This window comes from Sapajus apella, unplaced genomic scaffold (genome assembly GCF_009761245.1).
Source record: "Sapajus apella isolate SASKATOON/1434 unplaced genomic scaffold, GSC_monkey_1.0 scaffold19, whole genome shotgun sequence".
In the NCBI taxonomy this organism is placed as follows: domain Eukaryota; kingdom Metazoa; phylum Chordata; class Mammalia; order Primates; family Cebidae; genus Sapajus; species Sapajus apella.
Genome location: NW_022436959.1, coordinates 29,339,664 through 29,352,408, shown reverse-complemented (window position 1 = coordinate 29,352,408; position 12,745 = coordinate 29,339,664). Strand labels below are relative to the sequence as shown.

Genomic DNA, 12,745 nt, shown 5'->3' with positions numbered 1-12,745 from the left:
AACTTTGTTTCAAAAAGGAAAAATAAATGAAATAAAATAAATAAATAAACATATACATACATATATATACACAAAACCAAGTAAAACCAATTCTGTGCTGTTAGAAATGAGGATTGTGATTGAGGGGATGGGGGTTGATTGTGACTGCAAGAGAACACCAGGAGGGCTTCTAGGGGCTGGTCTTTTTCTTGATCTGCGTGCTGGTTACTCATGTGTGTTCAGTTTGTGAAAATTTAGCAAGTTATACACTTATGAGGTAATCTTTTCTGTGTGTATTTTATACTTTAATAAAAAGTTTTACAAAATTATTTCTCATACAGAAAATCATTCTTCTCCTTTAGACTTATGAGTCAAAGAATTTGTCAGCATTTATAACCAAAGACACAATGACCCAGAATCTCTGGGATACTGGAAAATTTATAGCACTAAATACCCACAGGAGAAAGCAGGAAAGATCTAGAATCAACACCCTAACATCACAATGAAAAGAACTAGAGAAGCAAGAGCAAACAAATTCAAAAGCTAGCAGAAGAAAAGAAATAACTAAGATCAGAGCAGAACTGAAGGAGACGGAGACACAAAAAACCTTTCAAAAAAAAATCATTGAACCCAGGAGCTGGTTTTTTGAAAAGATTAACAAAATAGACTGCTAGCCAGACTAATGAAGAAGCAAAGAAAGAAGAATCAATAGGCACAATAAAAAATGGATATCACTACTGATCCCACAGAAATACAAACTACCATCAGAGAATACTATAAACACCTCTCTGGAAATAAACTAAAATCTAGAAGAAATGGATAAATTCTTGGACACATACACCCTCCCGAGACTAAACCAGGAAGAAGTCAAATCTCTGAATAGACCAGTAACAAGTTCTGAAATTGAGGCAGTAATTAATAGCCTACAAAAAAAAAAAAAAAAGCCCAGTAAATCTTTAGACTGGTTTGAGTTAGGTTTACTGCATTGATCTAGGCATGTGGGATACAGCAGTGAACATGAGCTACGAAAGCTCCTTTACTGGTCCCAGTGGTTCATACCTGTAATACCAGCATTTTGGGAGGCTGAGGCAGGCAGATTGCTTGAGCCCAGGAGTTCAGGACGAGCCTGGGCAACATAGTGAAATCCTGTCTGTACAAAAAAATACAAAAATTAGAAGCATGGTGACATGCTCCTAATAGTGCCAGCTACTTGGGAGGCTGAGGCAGGGAGGGTCACTTGAGCCTGGTAGGCAGAGGGTGCAGTAAGCTGGGATCACACCACTGCACCCCAGCCTGGGCGACAGAGTGAGACTCCCATCTCAAAAAATAACAAACAAACAAAAAAACATAAAAATAAGTTTCATGTGAGAAAAGGCCTCATTGAGATGGCATCTGGGCTAGCATTTGGTGGGAGGTAAGGGAAGTAGCCCTGTGTATGTCTGGGAGAAGAGCGTCCTGGGCAGAAGGAATGGAAAGAGGCCCTGAGGCAGAAGCAGGCTGAGTGTGCACAAGCAAGCACTTGTACTAGCAAGGAGACAGTGTGACTGAAGAGGAATAGGCCAGGGCACACTAGCTGGAGATGAGGTCAGAGGCACACCTGGAGCCAGATCATGAAGAAGCTAGTAGGCCTCTGTAAAGACTTGGTAATTTTATTCTGCCTGAGATTGAGGGGCAGGGTGGGGTCGTTTTTTGTCCAGGCTGGTTTGAGTTGGGTTTCAGGTGCTCATAGTGGCAGGCCATTCATCTTCATTGCTGTAAATAGATTTCAATTTTTTATCCATTCTTCTCTTGATTGATATTTAGGTAATTTGCAAGAGATAATTAATTATAAAGAAACTGAACAAGATATATCCTTTCTTAAAAAAAATTGGATAAATTTTATGACATAACAGTTTAGTTCCAATGAAAGTCAGGCCATCAATCAATACTCATGATATACATTAGAGATAAATTATGAGTACATATATATTAGTGTTAAACAGTAAAGTATACAAGATTGAAAATACAAAGATATGCCCGATAGATTGCTTGCCTTCAGGGACCCTAGAGTCTAGTTGGAGATAAGATATATATGCATGTGGAACAGCAACAAGAAGGGACACATAAAGGCAATACCAAATAACATGCTAGGCAATTTGCCCCGTAAGCATTCTGAAATGGGCAAGATCACTTTGGACTCCAGTGATACAAGGTTTTATGGGGCAGCTGAGAATTTCGCAGAGCCTGAAAACGCACATAAAATTTGGAAAAGTGGAGACAGACTTTGCAGACATTATCTGAGCTAGGGAAATAAGAAGAAGGCCAGTTTGTATTTAAGGGGTCTGTGGGTGATCAGTCTGAGTTAAAGTTCAGGAGCATTTTAAAGCCTAATGAGATTTGGATGAATGTCATTCTAAAGGAAAGTAAATAGCTGCATTCAAATCTGGGAATATTTATATAGTCCACATTTCTCAATCATTTTGATGTATTAATGCCACATTTACCATGACTAAACCTCAAAGTTCATAAGGTCTAAATGTTTTAAATATATGTATTTTTAGACCAACAAAGAAAATGCATCCAGTGTGACTGTATCAGACCCTGAGACGGAAAATAAGGCAGGCCAGACTCTGGAGAACAGCTCATTAATGGCCGAGCTGCTGAGCGATGTACCCTTCACCTTGGCCCCGCATGTGCTGGCAGTGCAGGGCACCATCACTGACCTTCCCGACCACTTACTCTCCTATGATGTCAGCGAAAACTTATCCCGGTTTTGGTATGATTTCACTCTTGAAAATTCAGTGCTCTGTGATTCATAATCTTTATGTCTGTTTGCACCTTAATAGCTTTAAAATATAAGTTTGCCTATTTTGTTTAACCTGTTTGATGTTCTTTGCCATTTCACTGTTTAAGGCCCTCAGCAAAGCAAGGATCTGAAGTAAAGAGAATAGCATTATGTTCATTACTCTATCCTTTAGAAAAAAGAACATTTTATAAAAACTGAACTTAAGTTCTACTTCCTTTCTCCCACGTAATAAATATAAAAATTAGGCTATGAAGCTTTTATGAAAGGAGTCGATTCCTTCAGATGGTCTCTCAAAATATAACACCTTAAATTTATCTTAGAAGAACTGTGAAAAAGAATTGTGGCATTTTTTAGTTACCATGGCTCTGAAGTCTGAGCTTGAGGTGGGTGTGAAGTCTCCTTTCTGGTTTGTAGGAAGTTGAATTAGTGTTATTCCTGAATTTTTCTCTTCCACAGTGTTTATGAATGAATTGAGAAAAGAGGTGCCAGTTAGCTTAATTTCTTCAAGTCTCACTTTAGACGCATTGATCTGGAAATTTAAAACTTGTCCTAAACAGCAGTGATGGCTTGCTGATATGAGAGTGCTAGAACTGCTCTGCGTCCTGTTTCTAGAGTGACCCATTTCCGTTTTCTTAAACCCATGGCAGCCCTTTCCATCGTGAATAATTTTTGTGTTCCCACCTTTGTTCTCTTTTTGCTACTTCAGTGTGCTCTCTGACCAGCTTTCCAAGGAACTTTCCCTGCTTCTGCCTCAGTTGGCATTTGCTCTCCTTACCACATATGTTCCCAGTTTATGAAGAGATCCACATTTCCTTTCAACCTCTCTGCCTCCTAAAGAAAAACATCTCGTGATGATACATATTATTGCTGATAACACCCTTATTTAGAAATTTGTTGGCCACAATACAGATGGAAATGTTTTACTGCTGAAGAAAATGAAATCAACTCATTTCCAATTAGAGTATAGGCAGAACACATAGATATGACTTAGTTCTTGAATATCCATTGTTTACTTTAATGAAAACAGAACTGCCATTGGTCAGTAAACTGTAAAGGGAAGAGGTAAATTGTGATAGAGAATTTTCTATGCCATGGGAAATTGAAATCACATTTATTTTGATTATCAGCAATATGATTTATTAAGTCTGTGCCAAGTTTTAAGTATATTTTTTTCATAAAGATAGAGTGCCATAGTGAAACTAAACACTGTACATAAAGGTACATGAATTATTCAGGTTTTAAAATATTATGCATGTTTGTTTAATAGATGTGGCATGGTCTTAATAAAAATGCTATGTTATTTAAAAGTTATAGGAACATTTCTATTGACAAAAATATGCTTCATTTACAAATAATATTATTATATGTGGTTAATGATTAAATTAGATCTTTACATAGTTTTTATAAAACATCAGTCTAGGAAATATAACTTATTACTGATGCAAATGTGAACATTTTGTAGTAGTTTTGTAAAAGCTCATCCTTTTCAAATATCTATGTTAATGTACCCTTGAAACTAAATGCGAGCCAGTTTGTCTAATGTATGTATGAAATTTTGTCTAAAATACCTAAACATTTCATCTATATTTATGTCTACCATGTTATAAATGTTTGTAAGTACCTTCATGTGTCTATAAAAATATTATATTTAAATAAATGTGAATTAAAATAAAAATTTTGATTATTTTCAGAGCCAGAAAAATGGGTTTCTTTGCATTATTTATACCTGAATGCAAGTTATTGATTCTTTAGGAGCCAAAAAGTTTAAGTATATAGTTTGTACAGTGCAGGGAAAAATATCCAATTTCCTCTTACATGTAAGTTTTAAGGAATAACATTGAAAATGGTAAGATCTAGCCCTGGCTTAACAGGACTGGAAGGATTTGAGAGAGATGACATGAGCATTTCTAGATGAGTCCCATCTTCACAACACTTAGTAAGGGCCAGTGTTAATGATTTTTTTTATAAACAAAAGTATTGCGAAAATGACCATTTGTATTCTTTTATTCTGTATATAAATCAGTGTTTCTATTAAACATTAGAAATCAATCAGTCAGCTTCATTTTACTCAAGAGAAGATTGAAGCCTAGAAAAACTAAATGACTTAACATCACTTAGTGATAAATAAATGCTTACTTTAATAGTTAGTAATTATAATATATGATAACAAAGCTGTATGAATGATATGGGAGGAAAGAGTTCAGGCAATTAAGGTGGCCAGACAGAGTTTGTAATGGCTCCCTCCCTTATAAGTGGTGGGGCTTTCAATCAGTTCCCTAATTTCTGGTGCCCTCAGTTCTCTCAATTGTTAAACACTAATTGTTCATAACTTGCAGGGTTAAGTTATAGGTGGTGTCTCTCAAATGCCTGGCAGCCTGAAACCTAGCGCATCATCAGTATTCTGGGAAAGGGATTCTTATAATTCTCGTTATTGGCCATACACACGCAATAGTATAATGCAATGCAAAATACATATTAATTGAACTTCTTAACAGCAAAAAACACCAGCTACCTACATTAACTGTAGATCCCCCCTCCTTTCCAGTATTTTCTTTCCATATTAAATACTTTTCTATGCGAAATATTCCTAAAGTATGTTAGTTGACTGTTCTGCCTTAGCTAAGAATTCCATAGTGAACATTTTTTCCTCATTATTATAGTCTTTTCCTAATATATGTTATTATTGCAAAGTGCTATAGGTATAGAATGTGCAAGTGATTTTACTGAATCTTTTATTTATTTATTTATTCATTCATTTATTTATTTATTAATGGAGTTTCGTTCTTGTTGCCCAGGTTGAGTGCAGGGGCACGATCTCAGCTCAGTGCAACCTCCACCTCCTGAGTTCAAGCAATTCTCCTGCCTGAGCCTCCTCAGTAGCAGCGATTACAGGTGCCCGCCACCACGCCCAGCTAATTTGTGTATTTTTTAGTAGATATGGGGTTTCACCATGTTAGCCATGCTGGTCTCGAACTCCTAACCTCAGGTGATCTGCCTGCTCAGGCCTCCCAAAGTGATGGGACTACAGGTGTGAGCCACCACACCTGGCCTTGAATCTTATTTTTAGCCCTAAAATACATTCAAGAACTTGCATGTATTTTTTTCCCAAGCTTTCCTTAAGGACATTTGCATTCTTTCCTAACAAACAGAATGAGAGAGGCAATTCTGACCAATTTATTGTCCTGGCTAATTAAATTTTGATCAACTGAACTTCTAAAATTATATAATTAAAATGTTAACAAAGGCACAATTTTTATCAATAATTGCAGAAACCCATAATAGTTTTTTCAAGTAAACATTCATTGATATCAACACTTGTTTTTTCTTTTCTTAAAGAAAAATGGTAAATTGAAAACAGTAGGAAAGAGTATCTTTTCTAAAATTCCCAGAGATTTCATTTCTCGTAATTCTGAATGACAGGTGAGGAGAAGAAAGGAAATAATCTCACCCATGTTCTGAAACCGAGGTACATCAGACTTTACCTTTGTGCCTCACATAATAACAATTGATCAATAAATGAACACTGCCCTCGGTAATCTAGCAAAGAACGTGTTTCTTTCAGAGATGAATGCATTGTTATTAATTATGTCATTAATAACTCACACAAAATATAAGTTTACTGGAAATGTAGTTGAAGGATGTTCTGTGTTTTACAGCTTTTGAGAAATACAGGTTTCTAGACATTATCTTTTGAGCATTTGTGCCATATTACCAAGGGCATGATCTAGGTATTATTGGGAAATCTAAAACTTTCAGAATAAGTCCATCTCCATTCATACTACATTGGCTTGAAGGATGAAGTATTCTTATGTTTCAGGAAAAGGACTCTTCATGCCATATGGTTTGGCAGATAGGTGTGTGTGGGAAAGAACGAAAGATGTATTGATTGACACAAGGAACTCGGTTTCTGTCGATATGACAATATGTCATTCTTAGTAAAATTTAAATTTTTCATTTTGGAACTAGTTTTAGATTTACAGAAAAATTATGAAGATGATACAGGGAATTCCCATATACCCCTCACTTTGTTTCCCCTGTTGTTGACATCTCACGTAACTACAGTAAATTTGTCATGACCAAGGAATCAACACTGTTACATTGCAGTTAACTACACTGCACACCCTGTTCAGATTTCATAGTTTTCCTCTAATGTCCTTTTTCTCCTCCAGCAGCCTATCTACTATAGCATATTACATTTATTTGGTCATTATATCTCCTTAGGCTCCTCTTGGCTTCAACAGTTTCTCAGACTTTTTATTTTTGATGATCTTGACAGTTTTGAGGAGTACTGGTAAAGTATTTTGTAGAATATTTCTCAAGTGGGGTTTATCTAATGTTTTCACCTGGTGATACTGGGGATATGGGGTTTTGGAGAAATATTATAAAGGTGATGCACCCTTCAGTGAGATTATATCATATTATATTAAGTGTAGTATATGCTATAAACATGACTTATTACTGATGATGCTGACTTTGAATACCTGGCCAAAGTAGCGCTTCTCAGATTTCTGCACTGAAAAAGTTATTCCCCGCAACCTTTCTATACTCTTCGGAATTAAATCACAAAGCATGGCCCACACTCAAGGAGTGGGGAATTAAATTCCACCTCCTTGAAAGGCAAGTATCACATAAATTATTTGGAATTCTTCTGCATGAGAGATGTGTCTCTTTTCCCCAATTTGTTTATCAGTTATTGATTTATATTAGTATGAACTCAGAATATTCAGTCTTTTTTCCAAGTCTTAATCAGTGGTATCCAAGAGACATATTTACATTTTTATGAAAGTCAATAAAGAAAATTTGGAACATTTTACATGGTGCAGATGAATACCATTTTATGTTGCATATGATAGTATATTTTATGGTTTCCTCAAAATTTATCTTCCTGTTAATGCCAGGCATGTATCTCCTTAGCTTGCCATGAATAACTGTATATACCACAGACCTTCCTTGTAGGGCTAACAGTGTTGCATTGTAAATGGAGCCCCCTTAGATACTTGGCCTTTTCTTACCTTATTCCAAAGATGGTTGCATCTTACAAATGTCATTCTTCAGCAAGTGGTATGCAAATGAGATTGTAATGTCATTATTTTCCTCTTTAAAGAATTGAGAAAACTCATGATACAAAGAGCTCTTCTCTGTGTAAGATGAGACTTTTTTTTAGTAATAGCAAAAATAAAATTGTACTTCCTTAATTTTCTAAAGAAAAATGGATTTTATTTTCAACATTAAGAGGTAGTTTTAGGAAGCAGTAGAGGCCAGCCTGGGCAACATGGTGAAACCGGATCTCTACAAAAAAAAATTGGCTGAGTTTGGTGGTATGCACCTGTAATCCCAGCTGTCAGGAGGCTGAGGTTGGAGATCACCTGAGCCTGGAGAGGTCGAGGCTGCAGTGATGCAGTGATGCAGTGAGCCGTGACGACAGAATGAGACCCTGTCTAAAAAAGAAGGAGAAGGAGGGGCAGGGGGAGAGAAGAAGAACCAATAAAAGGAAACCAAAGGAGGAGGAGGAGAAGGAGGAAAGAAGAATCAATAAAAGGAAACCAGTTTTCTTTTGGAGGGGAAAAGTGCCCAAGAATCTTTAATTTTACTTCTTATTAGCAAAAGCTCACTGTGTGCTAAAATGTAAATTGGATGAGTGGATCTCATTCAATTTCAGTTGGGAAAGACAATCAAAACAAAAAACAACTTACTTAGTCTTTGCAAAAAACTTGAACATAATTCCTTGTTAAGAATTTACCCGATCCCAGTTTTCACCCTTACAAAATAAATAAATGAATAAATAAATTCCTTACAATCAAAGGTAAATCAGAGGATAATTGCGTCCAGAACAAATCATCAGTTGGCTGACTCTGAACCAGTCCTGACAGAGAGCTTGCTAGTCACTACCCAGGCCAGAAAGGGACTCAGACAATAGACCATTTCAGAGGTCAGTTAAGGAGACAGGTTCCAACTTGGGACTGCTGCCAGGGATGTACAATCCAGTGTCTGACATCTGGGTTCTGCAGCTGCCAAATCTGCCCCTTGCGTGGCCACAGGTGTTGGCTATAATTCTAAGGCACATGGGAGAGGGAACAGGATAATGTCAATGTCATTGTGCTTATGTGTGTTTCTGTGTATGATTTTTCTTTTAATTTTTTCAAAAGGTACAGAATTTACTTTGTTTTAAAATGAATGTATTTCTGCATAATGGCAAGGAACATTTGGGAGGCTAGCAAAGAAGAAGCTTTTGTTCAAGAATAAGGGCAAAACAAAGCTGAATTTTTACACCTACAAGGTACACTAACATGTGTGATATTGTTAACTTAGTCATTTGAATAGGCCTTCCCAGGACAAATAGATAAATAAATAAATAAATGGATGCCGAAATGCACACAGGAAGTTGGTCTAAGATGAAACCTGAATACTCATTCTCTTCCTATAGTCTTCTTCCCTCATCCTTCTTTTGGATCTTCAGGAGAATTTGTGTTTTTTCCACACATATGTTGCCTGGAACAGACTGCACGCAGTCTTCTATCTCACACTATACCAGTTGTAGCCATCAATTAACACAGCTAAAACAGGAACACTAAACTTTCCTCTTCCTTTTGCAGGAAACTTAGCTGCTGTCTGTGAAGCAAATCTGGAAGTTTCTACCTCAGGTAGCCGTTTGATTTCCTATCCCTAAAGATGTAGGCAACAGTAGAAGAAATAAAGATGAGTTAGAGAATGGAATGACTCTGGTAAGAACCATAAAGAACAGACAGTAGGTTAGAAAAAAAAATGCAGGTCTATATCTCCGTAAATTAACTATATATTTCTTCTATGTTTTGCCTATTCCATATCTTGAAATTAGAAATTGAATTTCAAGGAGGAGCAATGAATCCAGATATTTTATCTTCATATTGAATATCTTCTAAAGAGAAATGATTGAATCCTTGGGCCAATGCCTGTCCTGCTTTTAAAACTAATGTGACCTACAGTGTGTTTTCCCTGTATCCTCTATATATTCCGCCAGCCAAGAAGATTTCTGACAGGTTTTACTTCATATTTTTTATTACAAAGATCATGGGTAAATTGAATGTGCTTTTTCAAAGATTAACTGCCATTCCCTGTTTCACTTAAGAATCTGTGCTCTGACTGGGCTTGTGCTTAGCACATGATAAATCCTCAGTCAGGATTTGTTGAATGAATGAGTGGATCAATTAAATAAATCATTAAGTTATTTAATCATGAGATTTCCCAAGAGCAAAGGAATAGAATTTTAAAACTTTTGTCTTTTCTCCAGCCTTGGGAAGAACTATGTGTAGCTGAAAATAATGCTTAGCTTACTGGGCCTCTACAAATTGTGTCTTTTATCTGTTTTGGGTAATATCCATATTTCTCAGGTTATGTTTTCCTCTGCCCATAATGACTGCGTATGTCTTTGTGATGAGTAAAGAGCTGATTCTAGATAATACAGCATATTTTGGTGCTGTAGATGAACTCATCTGAGGTTTTATCCACCTGCCAAGTTTCCCTTGGGTGTTCTTGATTATGGTTGTGTGTATTCCTGCCCCAGATTTTATTAGTCCTATCTCACCTGTCCTTGAAAAATGTTTCCTTTTTCATATGCTTGCCTCCAAGCATATTTGGATTTTTTAAATGACCTTATTTCTTTTAAAAAGACAGTTTTCCAGGAACAGTAGTGCACCTTTGTTTTCGTACTCTCCTATATCTCTGTCCTGCATTTCCTCCTCAGCCAGTTCTATTCCTTCCTCATATACACATTCTAGCTCTTTCCCATCTAACTCCAACTATAAACTCTTTTTTCTTCTCTTTAGCATCAAGCTTCTTGAGAGAGTGGTCTATATTTATGTCTCTAGTTTCTTATCTTCATATTCATTGTCAGCTTCTGCAATGTGATTTTGGGGCCCTCATTAGAACCCCTCCCCTGAACTGGTTTATACTCAGCCCACCTTTAAAACCTGCCAAATGCTTGCTTCCTTCCTTCCTTCCTTCCTTCCTTCCTTCCTTCCTTCCTTCCTTCCTTCCTTCCTTCCTTCCTTCCTTCCTTTCTTCCTTCCCTCCCTCCCTCCCTCCCTCCCTCCTTCTCTCTTTCTGATGGAGTTTTGCTGTGTCACCCACGTTGGGCTGCAATGGAACAATCTCAGCTCAGTGCAACCTCCACCTCCCAGGTTCAAGTGATTCTCCTGCCTCAGCCTCCAAAGTAGTTGGGATTACAGGCATTTGCCACCACGACCAGCTAATTTTTTAAAATTATTATTTAGTAGAAATGGGGTTTTATCATGTTGGCCAGCTGATCTCAAACTCCTGACCTCAGGTGATCCATCCACCTCAGCCTCCCAAAGTTCTGGGATTACGGATGTGAGCCACTGTGCCCAGCCTCTCTCTTTCTTTGAGGCAATTAATCACTATTGATTAATCCTACTCTCTTGAAATCGTCTTCCACCCTTGATGTCTATGACACCTTTTCTGGGTTTCCTTCTATCTCTGTAACCATCCCATTTTAGACCTTTGGGGACTTTTTTCCATTCTAATTGTAAAATGTTGGTGTTCTTCAGGATTCTGTCTCTGCCTCTCTTCTCTACCTTTTCTGTCTTTTCCCTACACAATCATATCCATGCCTTATCTGCCAATTCAATCTCCAGCCCAGAGCTCTCTCAGATTCCATATCCATATACATAATTTGCTATCAAATATCCCCTTGACCCCTACTCTCAGCTTCTTTAACAGATTTTGATCTGTTATAGCTGCTGTTTTTATTTGCTCCATACTCTTTTTCATCCCTTTTCCTTCTGTCCCACTTTTCTTTGAGGAATTGTGTACCACTTTATATAGTCCTGGTGGAGCTATGATACTTATGACCATTTCTGTACCACAAGGTGATAAACACATAACCCTGCGTAGTCCAATGATCATCCATCAACCAATACATAGATTTTTGGAGAAAGAAGCACCTATTTTGCTGGGTTGCTGCTGACACCGTTCTTCCCTCCATGTTTCAAAGTCTTAAGCGTATTATTTGAAGACCTGGATTACCCATGGAAGAAATCTAAGAATCTATCCATTCTTCTTTCTTATTTCCATACTCAGTTGATGATAAACTTTCGTTAATTATACATCTTAAAGAATTGTCTATCAAATGTATACTCCAGACCCACTGCCACTCCTACTTCGGTGCTGGTCTTTATCATTTCACCCAACTGATCTCCCCACATCCAAGTAAGCCTTCCTTCCATCCATCCTCTATACTAAAGCCAGGTGAAATATCATAAGAAATGCAGATAAATTCCTTAAGGGCTCTGTGGTATCTCTAGAAAATTGAGGCATTTTAAGGCAAACAAGGAGCCCCCACCTGCCTCTCCAGCCTCCCCAAATTATATTGCAACTCATATATTCTGCGTTCTTGCCCGATTGAGTGATGCCCTGCACTATTTAACATGCCATGCCTTCTTTAATTTTCTTATATTCTATTTCCTTTGCCTGGAATGCCTTGACCTTCTCTTCTTCACCCGACTAAATCCTATTACAAGACTTTTTTTTTCTGTATTATCTCCTCTAGGAAGTCTTGCTTTATTTTCGGCGAGCTGCACTGGATGTCTTTTTCTGTTTTTGTGCTAACCTGTGCTTTCCTCTTTTAAAGTTTTGATCCATAGTATTGTAATTGTTTGTTCCCTCTTCATAACTGAATTGAAACCAACGTATACTTCCATACTTAACATGATGCTTGACATACAGTGTGTGCTCAGTAAAAGTTTGTCCAGTATGAGTCACTATTGATTTAAGAAAATCAATTAGTTTATATCCCATCTATATTAGACTATTAGACGTTGGCCTTGTGTCTGTGTTGGAAGCCTTTAGGAAACTTTACTGATATCCATATTAGAATATGCTACATTTACTTAATGCCCCCAAACATATCTTGTATTCTAAAGAAGTTAGCTTCTTAAATTTCTACCCCTTTTGTTTGGTGATCTGTATCAACATTAATACAATAAA

The 12,745-nt window shown here is 37.1% G+C and overlaps 1 protein-coding gene across 2 annotated transcripts in view; it reads left to right on the top strand.

The window, feature by feature from the left end:
• UMAD1 (UBAP1-MVB12-associated (UMA) domain containing 1) overlaps positions 1-5,276 on the top strand; it is a 244,108-nt gene extending 238,832 nt beyond the window's left edge. For both annotated transcript variants that reach the window (XM_032286751.1, XM_032286750.1), the window contains exon 4: positions 2,520-5,276. In XM_032286751.1, coding sequence (XP_032142642.1) covers positions 2,520-2,777 — 258 coding nt within the window. In that variant the 3' untranslated portion in view covers positions 2,778-5,276. The remainder of the gene's footprint in view (positions 1-2,519) is intronic.
• The last annotated feature ends 7,469 nt before the right edge of the window (positions 5,277-12,745 follow it).